This window comes from Poecilia formosa, unplaced genomic scaffold (assembly GCF_000485575.1).
Source record: "Poecilia formosa unplaced genomic scaffold, Poecilia_formosa-5.1.2 Scaffold33, whole genome shotgun sequence".
Lineage (NCBI taxonomy): Eukaryota > Metazoa > Chordata > Actinopteri > Cyprinodontiformes > Poeciliidae > Poecilia > Poecilia formosa.
This window is the reverse complement of record NW_006799972.1, coordinates 2,931,831-2,953,133: the sequence shown is the minus strand read 5'-3', so window position 1 is coordinate 2,953,133 and position 21,303 is coordinate 2,931,831. Positions and strand designations below refer to the sequence as shown.

Genomic DNA, 21,303 nt, shown 5'->3' with positions numbered 1-21,303 from the left:
CTATCTATCTATCTGTCTGTCTGTCTGTGCAAACCACAGTATTTGCAAAATGTTGTGCATTAGATGTGTAGTTAATGTCCTGCCATAAGTATTTTTTTTAAATGACAGTCTTGTTGGCAGTTTTGGTTATACTGGCACACTTTGTTTTTCTGGTTGTGAGGAATTAATGAAGTATCAGCCTTGACAGAAAACCAGTGCCGCTGGTGTGTTTGTGTGTCTGCTTGAATATCCAAGAGGCAAGAGGGCCAAAGGAACAAGTGTGGAAAGAACGTAAGCAGTGCTCCAGTTTTCTCTCTATTTTCTTTATCCCATGTTATGTGATGATCATAAAATGATGCTTATTTGTTGTCTGTTAGGGGCCAGTATTGTTTCACAGTGTGCGTAAAAGCCTTCGGACCGCTGACGAGGAACTACTACGTCAGAGCATTTTTACATGCAGCGTGAGTTTATTTGGGTTTTATGCACATTTGGAATCTACTTGATGAGTTCGTGGGAGACTTTGAATGTGAATTGGTGAGATTGGCCTGCTGAGGTTGCAAAACAGCATTCCTCCTCTTCACTGGATCTTGCTAAATAAAAAGGCTTATCATTCGTTTTCTGTCTTTTGTTTTCCCTCTTCAGGATCTGTGTTCCCGGAGGTTTTATGCTAGCAACTGTCCTTGGATGCGTCTGCCTTGGCATTGCCAGCCTCATTTATCTTGCAGTAAGTTGATGACTTTTTTTTTTTTTTTTTTAAACCAGATTTTGGCTCCACTTGAGCAGATTGATAACTTTGAATTCTAAGAAAGGAAGTACAGAAACAAGGAAATTATAATAAGGAAGAGATTGTTACTCAGTCCTTCCACGGTTGCGACATGACCTCAGAGTTTTGAAACTTGACCGGTCAAGGATGTTGCTGAACTCCTCAATAGCTCAAAGTGGTCAAGCTATAGATAAGTGTATATAGTTGATGCAGTTTAAAAACGCAGTTTTTATAGCTTTACAAACAAGAATGTTTAGAAAGCAATCAGCTTTTAAAATGTATGTTTCGGTGACTAGATAGATGCTCATCAGACTCTAACTGACTCCGTCTTGTTTTCCAGGCAGCTATTCGAGGTGAGCACTGGGAGCCCATTCTTCCACGGAAAGAAGTGCGAAAGCCAGTCGCAGAGAGCATCAAGAATCCTCCTCAGAACCCACCTCCCAGGCCTCCTCCAGAGATGCGCAGGAAACAAGCGAAGGACCTTGAATCAGCTGCCTATGATAACCCCATCTCTGTTACTGCAGATGAGTAACAGGTCCAGAGCTTTGCCCTTTTAATTCACCCTCCTTTGTCAAAAAATGACACAGTCATTGTTTAAGCTCCCTGGATTCAGTGACTGTAGATGAGTTGGCAGAGCCTTCCTTACGTCACGGATTACTGGAACTATAGTTCAGAAAAAAATCAATGAGGAAATGTAGTTGTTTTTTTTTATTATTTTTTTTTTTTACTTTTGATAAACAAAAAAATGCTGTAGACAAATTTAATTCTGCAGCTGCTAGACTGCAACCAAGGGCAACTACTGTCACTTTAGAGTACTGTATGTTAGATGTTAGCGCTTACCGGTCCGATGAAGCAAAGGTTACAGCCTAATGCTGCTTTATGTTTGAGTTAAGTTCTTTTTAGCATGCATACGCCTTATGGAAGAGGTGTGCACCTTAACTGTAATTTCTATGTGTTTATGTTTAAAAACCTTGGGTTACAGTTGTTTACAGTTTTATGGTACTATTTATACCTTTAGATAAAATTAGCTGTTTCCAGCTGATATTAGCCTTTTTATTATTTGTTTTTTGTTGTTAGTCATGGTTTTATTGTCTTGTAAATAAATCTTTTGCTTCCTTTGAATCTTTGGTTGCAGACTTCTGTTTTTTCTGTTTCCTTTAAAAATAATTAAAGAAATAGCATTTGCAAGTTCCTCTTTTTGCAACAAATGGATTTCAGTCTTACAGAAATCCCCTTTTCCTTTTGTTCTCCGAAGTATTTTTTTCTTTTTGTCTACAATCATGCTAAATACAATCCATTATTCTTTTCAAGAGGGAAGCAGTGTATTTATAGATTTGCTTGTGAAACAAGTTTTGCATGTTTGAGTCATTTTATTGCGCAGGCAACAAGGTTTTCTTTTTTTTTGTACTTTTTTTCCTGTTACTGGTCACAGTTTATCTTTAATGGGTTGCAGGCTGTTTGGAAACCTGAACCATGAAAAAATGGTTCCTTTTTTCAGAACTAGACTGTCACATTAGATGTAATGTGACACTCTAGTTCACATTACATCTAAAAGCATGTTTGGTTGCCATTTTTTTTCCAATTTAAGAATTTTTAAACATCTAGGTTTGAAATAGCAGTAAGTTGGAGAGTATTTTCCACAGGATTTTAGCTATAGTCAAAGTTTGAACTGATAAATTGAACTCTGCAGTCAAATTTCTGCAGAGTTCTTGAACGTTTTCAGACTGAAACTCTGCTCCACAGTGTTGACTCAAGCTCAAAGAGTCTGGGTACATTATGGGATCCACAAACACAGGTATGGATCCCAGCACAACGTGGAGACAAAATAAACCAATATCTAAAGAAGACTTGATATGTAAGGTGTAGAAAAAACTCAGTTGAAAGCAAGACCTATACATTGGTACTGCATGTATGTGCTGCCTAGAGGCCTCTACAACTGGGCCAAATATCCTCATAATATGGTTGTCCTGATACAAGCTGCAGTTTGAAATAAAATCCTTCACTACTCAACCGAAGTTCTTCCTGCAGAGTCTTTTTATCCCCTGAAGCATTCTCACACCAGCATGTTGAAGACAGCTACCAATCATACACCGCACTGTTCTTCCTAAATGACAGTAAATATGGAAAAAAAAAAGACACATGGTGTAGTGCTAAATAACGGAAAACCTTTGCTATTTCATGACAACCAGACTCTGACTGCCACAGTTTGCAACAGTTTAGAAACTTAATTTTGCATAATAAAGCCTCCATGTAGTAGGAAAAGTAGCTATGTTTGGCCATTACTATAATACTGGATGGCCAGGAAGGACTGTCCATTCCTTGGTGATGCTAAGAGAAGTGTTGTTTCCACTTATTATTATTATTATTATTATTATTATTATTATTATTATTATTATTATTAAATAAATACATTATTTAATAATAGCAATTTGTCTAACTTGAGCACATTTCAATTGGTTTTATTTGAAAAAGAAGAAAAAAAGTGATGCAATATTCCATCTAACCTATAGAGGGAGACCTCGTCCTAACTGTCCATAAACACTTAGAAGAAGAAAGAGTCTGAATTTTACCCTCATCTCACTGGTGTGGTATTGACAGCTATGAAAACAACATTTTAACAGTATACAGTTTATATTTAGTCAACCCACATATAGTCTACAATGTCTACACGGGCCTTGAGAAGGCTCAAAGGGAAACAGCGGGGTCAGGAGGCCTTGGACCTCGGGGACCTAAGTTTGGGAGACAGCCCGGAGGAGCAGGCTGAAGCTGAGGTTGGGGAGGAGCAGCTGGACACGGCTAATGCTGCTAATGTTTCTCCTCCTTCCAATAGCAAAAGCAGCAGCCGAAAGACAAAGAAAAATAAGGCTCAGAAAAACTTCAGTAACATTTATGAACTGGTAAGGCGACGATAAAAGTGGAGTGACGTGTTTCTTGTACAGCAACGGCAGTTTTTGTCTCCAGTTGTTTACATCAGCTCCTGGTAGCTTACATAGCTAAAACATGCTAACAGTTACTCTCAGTTAAATATTAACAAGCTAGAGTTTTGTTCGACTAGCCAACTCAGTAGGTACTTCTAAGTTAAACACATTTTAAAGCTTGTCTAAGGAGAAACCAAAATAACAGAGTGGAGGTTAAATTAGTTTCATTCCTACATTATTGACCGGTGTAAAAATTATGTAACTAGGACAAATTTCTGTTTTGTAATGTTGCCTCTTACTCAGAAACATATTATAGAGATTATATAGACATATGCTGACTGTCAGAGTACTGACACTGACCGACTGCTTTATCTTTTAACATTTGTCAATTCAGGATTTGTTGTGTGCTTTTGTACATTTGAAGTTACTGAAAATTTTTTTAGAATCTGGTCAAGACCAGATTTATCATGCAATATGTTGACATTTTATGGTTTACTCCAACCAATACACCTTTTTGACTTTTTTATCAGATAGGTGATGCAGAAAATGAGTCAGATAGAGTTTCACCTGATGAAGATCCAGAGAAAAATAAAGGAAGTGGAACCAGAAAGAATAATAACAAAGATGTTGAGAACCAAGATCAAAAGAATGAGGAAGAGTCCACAAAGGTAAAGTTAATTAACTTAAACGTTTTATCTAAAGATACATTTTTTATGACTCGTGTGTTTTCTTTTTCTTTTACAGTCAGGAGACAGAGCTAAAAAGAAGAAAAAAAAGAAGAAAACCAAAACATCAGAGGATGGACAATTAAATGTATGGGATATATCCGATTCTGACAGGACAATGCCATAATTCAGTCTCAGCCTAATTTACATCTGTAGTATAATTAACAGTTTATAAGGCAGAAAGTTTTACACCAAATTATTCTGTGTTGTAGAGTTTATGCAGTCAGTGCCGCCTCGGTTTACAGAATCTTTACTAATCTTGGCAACAACATAACAGTTAATATGACGCCACAACTCATTCACCATGCACTTTTTTGTTACTTTTAGGGAGCTGCAACTGAAAATATTGATTTACTGCTGGAGAACGTGGAGCTGTCCAACGGTGTGAGTCTGCAAAGTGAGGACTGCGGCTGCTCAGTCAGGAGATCTGTGCTTCATGTGGAACACAGGTGTGAACACCAACCTGTTTGACGCTGAAGATGCATAGAAAACTGACAAAAATCGTGAACACAACTCTTATTTTAATGTGCTCTGTCATGGTAATGCATTGGATATATTAGCAAGATTATATGTTTCAATTGTTACACAACAGGAGATAATTCAGCAAAGTTAGTCTGTCCCAGTATTATATGTAGTGACCAGTAGTCACAGACTTAAAATAAAGGTCATAAGAAAATTAGTGATTCCACTGGTGTAAAATTATCGACGAGGCTGAAACATTTCTTATCATCTGAATATAGGAGAAGCAGAGAAATACAGCTTTATAGATTCAAACCAGAGCATGAAAGCATGAACTTGCTGCCGGATTTGTCGGGTGCTTTTAGATTGCAGCTAAAGAGGATGAAAATCTTGCTTTAATTAATTTATAATGAAAAATAAATAAATTGATTTTCATGTATTCAGATTTAATGAAGCATAATGTTTTCCTTTTCATTTCATTGATGTTGGTAAAAATTTGGTTGTGATCAATCCTTACATGTCACAACTTTAATTTTTAGGTCATTGTGACCAGGGCTGCACAATACATTGCAAATTTATCATTATCTCAGTATTACTATTTGTAAGAAGATTATCAAAAAGAACTGACTGGACTGTCTTAAATGTTGGCCAGTTATTTTAAGTACCATGCATTCTGACTCTCTGTCCCAGTATTATATGTAGTGACCAGTAGTTTCATGCAGCATGAACAGGTTTGGCTGATAAGTGGTACTAAGGTGGACCAGACATTAAGAAGTTTCAGTAAAGGTGTCCCAATGCTGAAAGAGCAGACGGCAACCAGAGCAACTTCTTCCATAAATCACTGTTGAGGTGGACATTTTGAATCTTCTTGATCTGGCATCAATATTTGCTGTTACCAAAAGCAGAAAGACTGTAGCACTTATTCATCAACATTCATTGTTAGAGTCATATTGCTATTGCAACATTTACCAGTATTACTGCAGATCACATGTTTTCCTAATATTGTTGTAGATTGTTAGATCATGATTCATTTTTAGGGAAACGTTAGCTGCCAGAAAGTGGTAGCTGCCGCACAATGTGCTCATCGTTGTCTATGCTATTTTTGTAACATTTTGTTTTAAACTGAAAATTATAAATATAAAAAAAAAAAAAACACATGGAGTGAATCTTCACAGCTCATCAATGTCGTCAAAGTGACTGTTTCTGGTTTGTCATCAGGAATCTCAACTCAGAGACTGAACTGAAGAGATACTTTGGAGCTCGGGCTGTTCTGGGTGATCAAAGGTAAGAGGTTTTAAAAATAAAAAGTGTTGTGTCATTTCGATGTGTAAGATTCATAAAGTTGTTTTTTGGTTTTTTTTTTTTTTTTTTCTAAACAGACCTCGGCAAAGAAACAGGCACTTTCACCGCAGCACTTGGATGACCAGCCCAAAGGAGAGCTGGCCTCGCTTTAGCCGACCCGGTGGGTCTTTAATCCTAAATATTAATAAAATATTTAATTTTTATGTGATAGACCAACACAACCTTCTAGATTATTTTAACATTAAACACTCTACTTGGTGTCAGTCTATGACACAACATCCCTGTTAAATATACTAAAGTGTGAGGTTGTAAAGTGTTAGATTTAGAAATATTTTTGCAGAGACACAAGATGATAACGAGCCACATGATTTCAGAGCTCAGTTGTCCTGTATATCTGTTCAACTCTCCTTCATTTAATTATTATTTACGACATCCAGCTGTTGTTCTTTAGGAAACCTGAATAGCAACATTTACGAGACTGTTATAAACGTTGCTATTCAATCTCTTATTACTAGAGCTTGAATAGCAACGTTTACAAGAGCTTGAAAGTACCTTAGCAAAACTTTTCTCAGTTTCCCAGATTTGCAGTCAGGCAACATAAAACTGGCTAAGAGCATTTTTTGGGACCATGACGTCATCACAAAGACTGGCTTATTGTTCACACACTGAAAAACCTTATTGATTCATTTACCTTATCTGTCTGATGGATATTCACGCCATAGCCTGATGGCATTTTCCCCCCACAAATGTCAATTTAGGTTATTATGAAAAGTTCGAAGCCAGGCCTCATCTGCACACAGAGCCTTGTGTTTTAGGTGTTTAGTAACTGGCTCACACAGTTCCTATTCTTGTTTATGCTTAAAACAGGTCATCTGAGCAACTCCTAATAGGTTATTGTGTTATGTGTACTGACCCACAATGTCTTGCATGCTACTTTCTGTTTTGCAGTAATTTAGCGGTGATTAAAACCTACAATCACTGGAATAGCCACATTACTTGTCATGTTTAACTGCAGGGTACCACAAATTTGCATTATTATCTTATTAAAGTTGACAGTTTGGCTTATTGTAGATTTTAATTTTTGTATTGAATTGTAGTTTCATAATTTTTTTTTTTGCTTGTATAAATCTTATTCCTTAGAGTAAAGAGCGTTACATAAAAGCTTGCTTTACTAAATAAATAAAGTTTATTTGATAGTTTTCACCTTTTTTATTGTTATAATAATACAAGTTTAACATAAATTAGCTCACATGCTTTGTATTTAAATTCTTTTTAGTTTGTAACCCTAATTTCTGCCTGCTCAGGAATCTCGATGACCTTGCTGGAGTCCAAGAATGGCGGTCATTATTTCACCTTTGAGCACAACCGGGACTACCAACAAATGCAGTTCAAGTTCTTAGATGCTGTTGAGTCCATGGATCCCAACAATATCGTGGTGAGTGGTCCTCTCATGGAGCTTAAATCTGTTTTATCTTTAATCTACAAGGTGAAGCTTTGCGAATCCAGTGGAGTTGTTGCTAAATATTTTGTTCCAGCTTAAACTCCTGCAGTTTGTTTTGCCAAGTAACTTTGATGTTAATATTTTACCATTTTGGAACTTTAAATGACATGGCACATTCAAAAACACTGATAAAAATTCATCAGAGATTTTTAAGAAAACATTTGTAAAAGTTACACAAAGATACAAAGAAGTCCTTTAGCTTTTCATTGCTGCTCTGTTTGTGATCATCTCCAGGCAGCAAATATCATCATAAATATCTGTCTTTACTTTGCTGTAAAGAAATCAATGTCTATGTCCCTCCTGTATTTTACCATGACTTATTGTCAGGAAATTAATTTCAAAGTGAACCTATTGAGTCCAAACAAACAAACAAACAGTTATAATAAATAGAGCAAAACATTAAAAGCAAAATAATATTTTTTTTCGAGATATTGGTTTATTTTATGTTTATTTTAGTTTTGTCGTTTTAATTTTCTACTTTCTTGTAGTTATTTATTTTTGTTTGTTTTAAATTGTACTGTTTTTATATCTGAAGTTTATATAGTATGTATTTCATTTTTAATTTAATGGCTCTTTAGTAACCATTTATATAGAAAACATTGAGATGTTTTCACCTTTATAAATGGAGGTTATCGGATCCCTAGGTATCCCGTTTAAATGTTTATAAGTTTCCTCCTTCTGATGGCAACTGTTTAACAACGGAGAAGGACTGACTGCAGAAACTCTGTATTTTTAATTTATCTCTATTTACTAAAATCCAGCGGTATATTTCTGTTTTCCGCTTTATTTTCTGCAGGCTCTGCTTCAGCTAAATCCGTATCACATTGATTCCCTGCTGCAGCTTTCTGACGTCTGCAGGATACAGGAGGATCAAGAGATGGCCCGCGACCTCATCGGTGAGGAGAAAACTGGAATGCAATAAGTTTTATGAGCTGAAATTTTTAGAGGACCTCTTTGCACCCAATGTCAGTTTCCTTTTAGGAACAAAGGATTTGTGTTTTACATGCATACTGAAAGCCTGATGTGAAGATTTACAGTCATTTACTTTGGTTAGTATCAAGTATTACCCAAGTACGACCCTGTAAAACATTCCTTAGTTGATTTGAACATGGGGGTTTTTCTTATTGCATTTCTAACTCATTTGTCGGTTCGTCCATAAAGCCTTGCAGGCTTATCTATTTTAGAAAACAAAGTCGATCTGTTCCAAGTTTGTCCTTTTTATAGACAACTGATTTTGGCACAAACATGAAACGATGCAGCCTCTCTTGAGAAAATACTCTGCTGTCAATTATAAGTCTGGTTTTCATTATCGTATCCTAAAAGGACAAGCGGAATATTGTGTCCAGATCATTACATTTCACTATTCCTGGTCTTGTGAGGATCCTTAAAGTAAAGGCGAAACTAAATTAAAAAGCTACTTTTTTAAATCCTGCAGAGATCAGTGCACTTTTTGCTTCACATTTAGAGTTGTGTTTGTCAGCGACTTTGGACAAAAATGATGACAAATAAACTGATGTCTCCTATTTTTGTTTATGAGTTTATCAAATTGAATAATTTCAGAGCTGTGGGCTTTTGCAAAATGTGACTCAACAAACCAGCCTCTGTTAGGCAGTCAGGGTTCAGGCTTCATCTAAAGCACAATGCTATGTTTATTATCACAGTCTCTGTACTTTAACATTTTTTCACTCAATGTGGAAGAGTCACAAAGGACATTTGTCTTCCTCCTTGGATAATTGATTCAGCCCAACTTTACCATAAGACAGAGGTTTTCAGTTTCAATATTTTAGGTTGTAAAGACACGCTGGTAAGATTGTAAATAAGATTATGACTGCCAGAGCATGTTTTGTTTTATTGTTGTTCCCTGCTTTTCTTCATTGGGCAGCAACAGCATATCTTGTTATGAACTCCTTTAGAAAAATGTCTTCTCTTTTTATTCTTTGTGCAGAACGGGCTTTGTACAGCTTTGAGTGCGCTTTTCACCCTTTATTCAGCCTAACATCAGGAACCAGCCAGCTGGATTATTTGCGACCAGAAAACAGGTTGGTTGTGTCCTTTTTTTTTAAATCTCCTACGTTTGGTGTTGGGAAGCGTCAGTTTGACCCCAGATTAACATTTTGAACGTAAATTATGTTTTATGGCTCAGTAATCTAGTAATTTAATAATCCTTGTTTGCAGAGCATTTTATCTGGCTCTTTATAAGCACATGATGTTCCTGGAGAAGAGAGGATGCCCACGGACCGCTTTGGAGTACTGCAAACTGATCCTTTGGTAAAAGAAGAAAATGTGTGATTTCCACAGTCTTTTGAAAGTCAAAGCTAACAGAATTTCTCTTTGAATTATTACGGGTTTATTTGAATTCATTTCTGACTAGCATTTTGTTTCTTAAAAAGAAAATTCAAACTGTGACTATTATGATGCATGCAGCATAAGCAAGCCATAAATATGCATGCATTAACTTATCTGCTGCACATTGCCTGAAATTTAGATGGACATTTGTAGGCCTGTCGCGTTAAACGATAAATCAATTAATCGCACATTAAATTAAACCTATCGACCTCGTTTTAATTATCGGCTTTATCGTCTCTTCCTGCCTTTTTTCTTTCTCTTGATGACACTGAATGAAAAAAGGCTCAGCTCCGGTGCTCTACACTGACCCTCCCTTCCTCATTTCCTTAGTGTAATGTCCAGCGCACACTACACGAGTTGTCGGCCGACTGTCGGCCCATTTTCAAAACCTGAGAGACACATTAGCCGACAGAAATCCTAGGTATAACGGTTCAATCAGGTTTGATTATGCCGTGTGGTGTCCAGCCACATGGGCACAAAATAATGGCTACAAGTCCAGTTAACTAATTTTAAAGCCAGGCATTAATCAATGCTTTACTAGAATCTACCTGTGATGCATGTGGCTAGAGTCAGCGTAAAGTCCTGACTGAATGAAAATCATTATAACCTATTTATGTCACGTTAACAAAGAGCAGCTGAAAAGTTACCGGGTTTATCAACTGCGGTAGCAATTTGGCTTCATCTCCTCCCCTTGTTATTTTATATTCTTTGCACGAAATGTTGAATAAATATTAATGTTGTTTCCACATATCATTGCACCGTGTCAGCTGTTTGGGATTCCCCTCGTTATTTCCCCTCAGAAAGCAGGAGGAGAATCCGTGCTTTCTGATTGGCTACCTGTCACATTCAACAGGCTGCATTAAGCTCCCAGTTGGGGAAAAACCCTGATTTAGACCGGAGCCAGGACGATCTAAATCACACTACAGGATGATCGGTTACGAAATCACCAGCGACAATCGTAGATCGGCCAACAATCTAAGATTGTCGTAAGAGGAAAATAGGGGCAAAAAATCGTGTAGTATGAACTATTGCATTAGGTAGTTGGATGTGACCATCTTCTCTATTTAAATATAGTGATTACTGAAGGGCAATATAGTATACAGACTTCATACTTAGCACTCTTTTGGTTGAATGCAGTATTTATTTCCACTTTGGCTTTATGTTGTTTAGTTTTTATTCAAGTAGGTTTTTTGTTAATGGAGACTGAGAATCCATTTTATTTTTGTTTTTGGTTGTTTTGTTTATTTAGTTTATCAGTTCCAGTGTTATGTGTTCTTTTGAAAATAAAGTGTATCTATCTATGGCAGGAAATCGCAGACATTATTAGTCATTTCCATTAAATCAGTGTCAAAAGGTCTTGAAACAATATTATCGTTTATCGCAATAATTTTTTAGACAATTAATCGTCCAGCAAAATTTGTTATCGTGACGTTCGTAGACATTTGCACAAATGTTTGTGTATTGTGTGCAATATTGATATTCTGGGTTTTGCTGCACTTCCTGAAAATGTAGTAGTTCTCCTAAAAGTGATTTTCCAAAGTAGATCTACACACTGGATCAAAATTGCTGCAGAATTTCAGTATTTGATGTAACAGTTGCACTGGATGCAATATTTAGAAGAGTACTTTATGTAAAGTCCCATCAGCTGCTGCTCTGCATGCCAACATTACTGTTCTTGCCAACAATGTTCATTCCTCTTAATCTTTTTAATGTTTTTCACAAACTTCAGTGATTTTCTTTTTTCTTTTTTTTTCCGCCTTTTTGGGAATTTCATTGAAAGACCAACACAACATGTTGCATAATTATGAAGCGAAAAGTTAAGGATGTTTTCAACACTTTTTCAAATCTGAAAAGTGAGTCAGACATTTGTATTCAGTTCACCCTGAAAGCAATGAGAAGCCTCTCGATTAGAACACAGAATTAGCCAGACAACATTAGCGAACAAACAGCCTCATGAAAACAAGGTAACACAGCAGACAGATCAGAGATGAACTTGTGTAGAAGTTTAAATCAGGGTAAGGATAGAAAACTGGTTCCAAAGTTGTAAGACTTTGAAGATCACAGTGGATCGCTGCTGTCCGTCTACATTAACAGGCTGGATCAAGGAAGAAGGTGCTTTAGTCAGATATATTAACAATGTTTGTTATGCTTGATCCAGACCTCTGATTTAAAATTGATGAAAATGTTCCTTAGATAAAATATTTATATAGGTTCTGATGCTTTATTACGCATAAATAAACCATTAAATGAAACATTTTTGACAGCGTTCTGTAAATCGTTAAAAAAGGATATTAGACTTCTCATCATATTATGTGAACGTGTTTTTAAGTCCTTTAAATGACTGTTTTACTCGTGGTTTTGTGTCTCACAGTTTAGACCCAGACTCCGACCCGCTTTGCATGCTGCTGCTCATCGATTTCCTCATGCTTCGCTCCAGAGAGTACAAGTCTCTCCTTCAGCTGTATCAGGACTGGGAGGTAAAATTGGGGCCTTTGTGTGCAACACTAAACTCCTTAGAAATCTCATACTGATTTAAAAAAAAAAATTTATAACTCTTTATTTCTTTCCAGGAGCATAGAAATCTGTCTCAGCTGCCAAACTTTGCATTCTCCTGCGCGCTCTGTCATTTCCACCTGAGTCAGCAAGAAGATGTGGATCCTGAAGAAAGCGACAAACAGAGGCGACAAGCTGACCAGATGCTGCAGAACGCTCTCATAATGTTTCCTGGAGGTTAGATGAAATCCTTCACACACCCTGTGTTTAGGAACACAACTTATAGAGAGGTTTTCATCATTTATTTCTGGCTGTAATTATGTTGTTTTGCAGTTTTGATGCCTTTGCTGGATCTATGCACTGTTCAGCCTGACAGCACAGTCTCTTCCCACAGCTTCTTTGGCCCAAAGAGTCAGATAGGGTAGGTCTCCTTTTTCTTCCTAATGTAGCGCATAACCCACAAACGCTATTGCATAAATGCTGCATGCTAAAATTGATCTGTCCACACCGTATAACCAAGAAAAAAAAACTTTATGTAACATATGCTGCAGATAAAGATCATTGTTTGAAATCCACCAAACGTCATGTGTCTGCAGGCAGCCACCAGCTTTGGCTGAGCTCACGGCTCTGTATGTGGGGAGAACGTACAGCCTGTGGAAGGAGGCGGCGGTAATGCTCTGGCTGGAGGAGTCCGTGAAGGAGGTGCTGCGCCGGGTCGATGCCAAAGATGCTCTCGTAGAGGACTGCCAGAACAAGTAAGCTGTACACTTCCTGCTTGCTCGCCCTCACTCGTATTTCTGCCGGCTTTGTCATGCGTCAAACGAAGACGAGCCATGTTAAGTAAAAATGCCACCGTATGTTGCTTAAAGAGCTAAGTGGGTACAATGTATTTATTTACTGATGAACTTGGACTCTATATTAATAATTCATTAATTTTGATAAGTGTTGTCATTTCTCGCTCTGTTACAGGAGAAAGCAGAGATACCAGAGTGCACCAAGAAACATCCATCGCCATGTTCTCCTGTCGGAGATTAAAGAAGCCACCTCCACTCTGCCTCTTGTAAGAAGTCACCAGCTGCCTTTCAGAAAATTGAATGATCAGGCTTTATGTGCTGATGTCAATATCAGATTTTCTTTAAATTAGATTAAATTTGATATCAAAGGACACTAAAACATAATATTCTTAAGGATATTTGATAATCGCAGTAGTTTTGATACAACAAATGAAGGAAGGAAATATCCTTCATATTTCCATACATTTAACACTTTTTCCTACTTATTAATATCATAAAAGTTGCATTACAGCACGTAGTGTGAATTGATGCATGAAACTGAAAATGTTAGGAGTTTGTAGTTTTGGTGGGTTTATTAAACAGATAAACAAATCCATATCTGAGCTCATTCATTGGTTCTCTCTGCAGATATCTTGAAAATCTCCTGCACAGATGATTCCAATATGGCAAAACTTGCTCTACTTTTAGCAGGCATGTTGATTGAGGCATGTTAGTCTGATTGTGTCAGAGAAGCTGACCAGGCCTGACTCCTGAACGCTGTCATCACCACCCTGCAGCTTGTGGTTTTCATGTCAGCTGCACCGAATTAAAGCTGCAGTATAACATTGTGGTGGAATCTGCCATAATTTTCACATTATGTGCTACTTCATGCTTGGAGAACATTGGTGAATAAACAGCAGAATGAAGATTTAAGACGCACAGCTGTGAAAGTTGTACAGAAGTTTAAAGCAGCTTTCAAAGCACTTCTTAAGCTTCCATATGAAAATGGAAAGAGTATGGCATAACTACACCTGGTGAAGTGCAGCATCACAGTTCACTCTTCTCTAGCATTGCTGATCTGTCAGTCATAGATGAGGCACTGATTTTAATAACTTTATTCTAACTATAAAATGTAATGGCCAGTTTTGATTGGTCTCAAGTCATGATCAGCTCATCCCTGCTTTATAGTTTCCTATTTTCCTAATATTATTGCCATAAACACCAACAGGCTGATGGAAGCAACATTTCCGCAGCTCTAGCACACAGATTACAAATTTCAACATATCTGCTCTGTGTTTTTTATTTATTTATTTTTTTCCTTCTTCAAACCGACACGCAAAAAAGCCCGGCTCCACTCCACAACAAAGTTTACCAACTCATGATCCAAACCTTGAGAATAGACTCTTGTTTCTTCTATTTAAAGTCCAGACATTTTCTTGGGTGTGATGAACTCTCTGTTCTTTCCAGGCTGTAGATGAGCGTAGCCATCAGCAATGCTGCAGAAAGTTTAAAAAGCCAATTATTTTTTCAAAGGTGATAGTTAAAAAAAAATGTATGGTATATTTCTAACTCCTGTAGGAGGTGACCACTCAGCCTGTGATGGGTTTTGACCCTCTGCCTCCACTGGACTCAGTGATTTCATACACCAGACCAGAAAGGTGATGTGATGCATTCATGTGCATGATCTTCATAGAACAAACATTCTTCTAACTTTAGTTCATTATAAATTTAAAGCATTGTCCCGATTTAGTGTTTTTTTGTGTCTTCACATTCAGGCAGCATGTTGGTGCATCCAATGAGAGCACGCTGTCGCTGTTTTTCCGCTCTTTGCTCCCAAACTTCAACCTTCAGGTGAGTTACACAAGTTCTGCTCCTGGATTCTTGGAAAGATTAAATCGTTTAAATTACGTGACATAAATGGCGGAACAAAATCACAAAGAAGACCCACATTATTACCCTGATGTCGACTGGGTGTCTTTCAGGAGTAGTTTGTGAATGTCTCTCTCTACGCTCTAAAGAGGAAGCTGCTAATGCGTCCAAAGACGTTGGCATTGAATATGAGCTGAAAGCACTAATTAAGAACCCATGCTATGCATGTGGAGACGACATGTGATCAGCAGCTGTAAGCCCCACAGACACAAGTTATTTGTCTCTTAACAAATTTTGTTACTCTGTCCAGAGTTTGGTCATTACAGTCGATATAAACTTGCTTCTTCGACAGGCGGAAAGTAAAGCAGTCTTTAATATTCTTCTTCCTGTAGCCTTAAGGGTTTTTGCAGAACTTCCTGCCACATTTGGAAAGAAGGATGTGCTTAACCTCTGTCCAAATAAGAAGCCAAGCTTCTCTTACAGCAAAAAGAAGAGAAAGTTGACGTAGTGTTTGGGGAAAAAAATAAATCATAAATCTAAATGCTGCAAAGTTCTGTCCTGGTTTTAGATCTTGGTTTTATGTGATGAAACATAGTGCCTGTAAATGACTGACCTGGACATGTGCTATTTTGTTATGGATGCTTGTCTGATTTTATGAGATTTATGCATCGCATCGGTGAATAATTCTTAATGCATTCACTATTCTGTAAAGTTTCTCATTCCACATTATTACCAGCGAGTCTTACTTTGCTATTTTTTTTGCAGTGCGCTCTTTAGGTTTCTGGAGATTTTTCAGAGTTTTTCTTTCTTCTGCTTTTTCTGGCATGTTGAGTACTGACCAATTTCAGGGGAGCTTTTGAGTTTAAGCTTATTAATTTTGACGTAAAAATCATTCAAGTAGAAAAATTATTGCTCAAGTGACGACCGTGTCTTTAGGCACTTTTACACTCTGAGACATGGAGACAATTTAATCCAGTTTCCTAGATTTCATTATGTTAAATGTGCACTATTTTATTGTTACAACCAACAAAGACATTTCTTTCAAATACTGGCCACCTGCTGCTTACATTTCTTTTAGATGCGTTTGTTCACAACATGCTGTTTTATCCAGGCTTGTACTGCAAACAAGCAAAGAACGAAACAGAATCCAAAGAAAAACTTTCATGCTTTGACAGCCCATGCACCACTAGTGGTAAATCTATCACAGCTTGTCAACAATGGATCTAAAATAAACCCTTTGTTGTTCATTGAATTTACATGAAATAGAAATGTCCTCTCAGAAAATTACAAAGATCCTAGCAATTAAATGAAAATCAATAAATTTACAAACAGTGATTTGAAAAAGCTTTTGCTCCAATGCAGATTTTTTTTAAATGCTCATGAGCGTTTCATCTCATCAAAGCCATTTCATTTACTACATAATAAGTGACACAGTTGGTAGCGCTGATGCTACGTCAGAATCATAAATTGGACCATAAATTTTGCTCCCACCAGAAAATCCCAAAGATTAATTTCCACCAGTCGGTTCATGACTTTGAGACAAAGCCAACTTGGGTTGTTTAGCAGGACTCAGACAGCACATCCGTAAACAAACAAATCTACTAATGGAAAAAATAAAAATAACAAAAAAAATACATCTGTGTGTGCAGCAAAGATAGCAACATTATTTTAATTAAATAAATAAATATAGGATTCCTGTAGCAGTTTTTCTGTGTTGGTTGAGCCCAAACTGCTGATTGAGGTGAATAGGAAGAATCATTATAGATGTAAGCAGCAATGATTCTACTTCTATTAAGGCATATGACCTTATGCATGGATGAATCATAATTTCTTCACAGAGAGCTGATTCGAACCAATGATCTTGTTTATCACCTGATTCAATTTGTTCCAATGTTTAAGGGATTACCATTTAAGTATGATATATGGAGTGATGTTTTTAGGTCAGCATGTGTTTACTGCTGTTGAATCCCATGTAATTTCTCTGAAGACAATCGTCGTCATGACCTCTTCATCAATTTAATCTGCTTGCATCGAGCTTGAACTTGTCTTTCCACATTAACTCGCAGGTGATTGAAATTAGAAATATGTTCCACTATTTGGTCTTTTATAAATGCTGAATTAAATGCAAACCCCTTGACCGATCTTACTCATGAATCTTACGCCTGAATCCTCCAAGTATTTTCTGAGTCTGATACTTTTTGCTCTTTTTCTCATAGTTTCACTAATTTTTTATGATGTTGCCAGAGCCCCAAAACCTCAAAAACATTGGTGTGGCGCATCATCTCTAGTTTTCCGGTTAGCGGTTACAAAATCGACATAGATACAGCTGTTAGGCCGCAGCACCCTGCAGGCCTTGTGGAAACATTTGTGCTGCTAACAGCTAGGAGGAAATATTTTAACACATGCCCTTGACTGATGAAACATTTCCTCCCAAAGCTCATGGTTAGCCTAAAGGGACAACGACTATAGAGCGTCTATTAAGGCATATGACCTTTTTGCAGTTAATTTTGTCTTCTATTTGCCAGTGTGTTGGTGAAGAGTTAAACAATGAAAACATTCACAAAGTTGTTTGCTTTTGCAGCATGCTTGCTATTAATGAATTTTATTCATTGGGATGATGAAAGACCACTGTATGGAAATGTCAGTGAGTTCATTTTCACTTAGTTATTATTCAACCTCTTTTCTTTTTTTAATAATCCTTGATGTATGGAAAATAAATAAGTGACTGCATGTGTCTTCCATTAGTTGAGCATCTTCCAGTTTTATTTTAACCTTTTACTATGCTCTAAGGCTTTTAGACAAGTGCCAGGAAAAATGTTGTGGGATTTTGGTAACGCATACTTGCTTTGTGCTAAATAATTTTTTGATTAAATAAGTCAAACCTTCTTAGACAAGTTGTTTGGTTCATACTTTGAATTGTGTGCGATAATGTTTAATTGCAGTTGTTCATTTCATTGAATTTTGATTTGATTGCCTTTTAACAAAATTTCTGAAAGCTGTTGTGATTGTGGTACAGGACATTCAGAAACTGGTTTTACTGAATTAAAGTTGATCATTTTATTTTGTTCAAAGCTCTTATCTGTTGTGTTTTTTAGTGTTTAAGGCTTTTATCATCCCATCTTTGAGAACTGAAAGTCACTTTGTTTCTTAACAGGAAGAGAACGCTCTTTTAAAAAAAAAGAGCAAAAAACAAAACAAAATGCGTAGTGTTGGATTTTGTATAAAACTTAATTTAAATGTGAATTTTATTACATCTGCTGAATAGAATTTTTTTTTGATTGAATCAGGTTTTCAAAGAAGTGAAAAGTTGTTCTGGGTCAACAGCATTGCATAAACAGCTTGACCTGTTCAAAGTGAGCTTTAGTTTTTGTGTGGTAGCGTCGACTTTCTGTTGACTTCAGGCAGATCTGAAACATGAAGGTCATGCACCGACCTGCCATCTTTCCGTACATCAACCGCTCTTTGGCTCGCATGAAGTCGGGTCGCAGATGTGACGGGTCCAAAAGGATAATCTGTACATTTCTCTGGCCAACGACTGTCTCCAGCTTATTCCTGGAGGATCCCAAAGTGTTCTCAGGCCAGAAAGGCTCCTGCCATCAGTCATTGACAGAAACACAAAATACTTGGAATCTTGATCTCTAGAGGCAGAAACTGATCTGAACCTGGAAAAAGAACAGGAGGAGCCTTTTTGTTTGCTATGAGGCTGTTCTCCTTTTGTTCTTCTGTCAAAATTAGAACAGGGATGAGGTCATCTCCAAATGAAAAGCCCCTTTCTGATCATGTTGTTCATTGATCTGCATGTGTTTATCCATCCTTGGGATCAACTGAAAGCACGGAAAAAAGGGCCACATTGTGCCTGTGGTCCATCTCACAAACTCATAACCACTGAAGACTGTAAGGGCTAATATAAAATTGTGGAACGAAGTGATTTGATGCAGAGTAAAGTCAGCTGCAGCAGCAGGAGTCCTCAGTGCTGTCAGCCTGCCCCAGCGTGCGACTGAATGGCTGAATGACTAATGCTACACAAGTACAGGCCATTTAGCATTTACCAGTGAACGGATGGATCCCCTAGACAGTAATGTTCTTATAGTATGTGCCCTGGTTGGAACCTAAAGGCTGCAGAGTGCTGCTACAGGATGCTGCTTGTGATTGGCGAGCAGCAGAACGACCCTAAACGAGGTTAAGCAGAGACGCATGTGTATTCAGGGGTTCATAAGTATTACTCACTTTCCTTATCTCATCAATGTTCTTGTAATCCAATGCCTTTTAGTAACATAAAACAAACAGAAACATTAATACACATAATGCTTTGCGAAAGTGTCCAATGGAGCTTTAGCAGAGGTTCAAGCTGGAAGACTCCGCCCCCTCCGTTCACCCATTGACGTCATGCTCATCCCCGTCTTCAGCCTGGACCTCACCCTGCACGTTCAATCAGCAATCAGGCTCTTCATAAGAGGATCCACACCCAAACCGTCAGACGCTTCCCAGCTGCGTTCAACCCACCACCTCCCCATCTCCACCCTCATCCTTCGGTTCTCCAGGATGGAACCCTTCCTGACCACCACCACCAGTGTCGGGCCCCGGGGGAGAGCATCCCTAATCAGTTATCGGGATGTTCATCGAGTTCACATCAAATCTCAGCTCAAATCAGCTGCCGGGGCCCGAGCGCCAAAGAACTTTTATTCATTGCTGTCATTAAATCTTTTAATTGTTTCTTGTTCTCGTCTGAGTCTGTCCAGATTGAACTAAACTTTGACATGTTACAATTACAAAAGTCAAAGTATTTTAGTTATACTTGGTTATTTAAACAGCCTTATTTAACAGCTTTGCAGTCTTACTTTTGCCTTTTTGAAGAAAAATATCTTATGCCACCGCATGATGCTGCCACCACCATGTTTTACCACAGGAGCGGTGTATTCAGGTCGAGGAGCAGTGTTCGTGTTCTGCTAAAAATGCTAATGGTGTATGAATAGTTTTGCTAAACACTGTAGAGATGAGCATCCTGCGAGTCAGCTGAACATGAGTAAACAGACGTGCCCTCTGCGTGTTTCCATCTGCATCCTTCCTGATATTATTATCTACTTAAAGAGAGGAAGAGATATAATATGGATAAAAGTAATAATGTAGAGGGTAATATATATGTAGTCTGGATGTTCTTTACATGTTGTTAGATAGGACACAATTAAGATCTTTTTTGTTACAAAAACCACAAATAGAGAATAATCGAGCTGGTTCCTAGTTAAAATATGAAGATCTTCATTTTTTTTCCTCTCATTTTCAGGGCGGACTGAGACAGGAGGATGACATGGAAGTAGCACGAGCCGGCCAGGAGCTGAACCAGGAGGTGAACCGTCTAATGGTGGCCATGAGGGACATGCTGGCAAACATCCGCTTCCAGGAGCCGCCCAGAGAGGACAACCCCTACAGGGACGAGGACGAATGGGACTGAGAGGGCAGCGCTCAAACCAGTGTTGGATGCAAAGAGTTGAAATAAAAACAGAGGATATTTTCTTACGGTTATGAGCAAGTTGGACTTGGACATCTTAATTGTGCTTTTTTTTTTTTTTTTTTTTTTTTTTTTTTTTAATTTGTCCAGAAAGGAAAATTTTAATTTGTTCGAACGAGGGGAACCTGCAACCCCAGAAAACAAACAGGAAGTAAATTATTATGTCTGAGTTTCACTGATCTATTAATGACAAATAACAGGCATCTTTTCTCTTCCTCAGATCATTTTTGTTTGCAGACAAAATGAACTCCTTTTATTATTGTGAGAACAATTATGTTTAACTACGGTTATACATAACAGCTTCAAAATCTAATTTAAAAGCAATTCATTCTTATAGTGGAAAAAATATTATTTGCAAGACATGAAGCAGAGAAAATGTTTATATTGGTTGTGGAACATTAATTAAATATTTAATCTGTTTTCTTTAAATAATCAAGTCCACCTTTCATTGCAGTTTTATTTCTCATGAAATACACGGATTAATGAAAAAAACACTTAATGAAAAAACATATATTGAAACATATGCAGAGAAAATTTATTAAGGAACAGTGCAATAAAAGCTCATGCTGTAAGGGAGAGCTGACACTGCATCTGTATGAGGACATAAATATATCAATAAATTCATTTTTGGTAGAATTGTTTTTGTTTGAATTTACTGAACTTTTTTGT

The 21,303-nt window shown here is 37.4% G+C and overlaps 2 protein-coding genes across 2 annotated transcripts in view; both read left to right on the top strand.

Annotated features, from left to right (window-relative positions):
* Positions 1–1,864, top strand: part of cyba (cytochrome b-245, alpha polypeptide) — a 2,577-nt gene extending 713 nt beyond the window's left edge. The window contains exons 2-5 of the mRNA XM_016670355.1: positions 183–270; positions 357–440; positions 622–703; positions 1,083–1,864. Coding sequence (XP_016525841.1) covers positions 183–270; positions 357–440; positions 622–703; positions 1,083–1,274 — 446 coding nt within the window. The 3' untranslated portion in view covers positions 1,275–1,864. The remainder of the gene's footprint in view (positions 1–182; positions 271–356; positions 441–621; positions 704–1,082) is intronic.
* Positions 1,865–3,259: 1,395 nt separating this feature from the next.
* tcf25 (TCF25 ribosome quality control complex subunit) lies at positions 3,260–20,803 on the top strand. The gene is made up of 18 exons (XM_007549878.2): positions 3,260–3,639; positions 4,191–4,328; positions 4,405–4,473; positions 4,713–4,834; positions 6,063–6,128; positions 6,224–6,306; positions 7,451–7,581; positions 8,444–8,543; positions 9,593–9,686; positions 9,823–9,915; positions 12,365–12,470; positions 12,564–12,723; positions 12,820–12,907; positions 13,083–13,241; positions 13,456–13,546; positions 14,838–14,917; positions 15,035–15,110; positions 20,410–20,803. The coding sequence occupies exons 1-18, from the start codon at positions 3,403–3,405 to the stop codon at positions 20,575–20,577; spliced, it is 2,061 nt and encodes a 686-aa protein (XP_007549940.1). The 5' UTR covers positions 3,260–3,402; the 3' UTR covers positions 20,578–20,803.
* Positions 20,804–21,303: the final 500 nt, after the last annotated feature.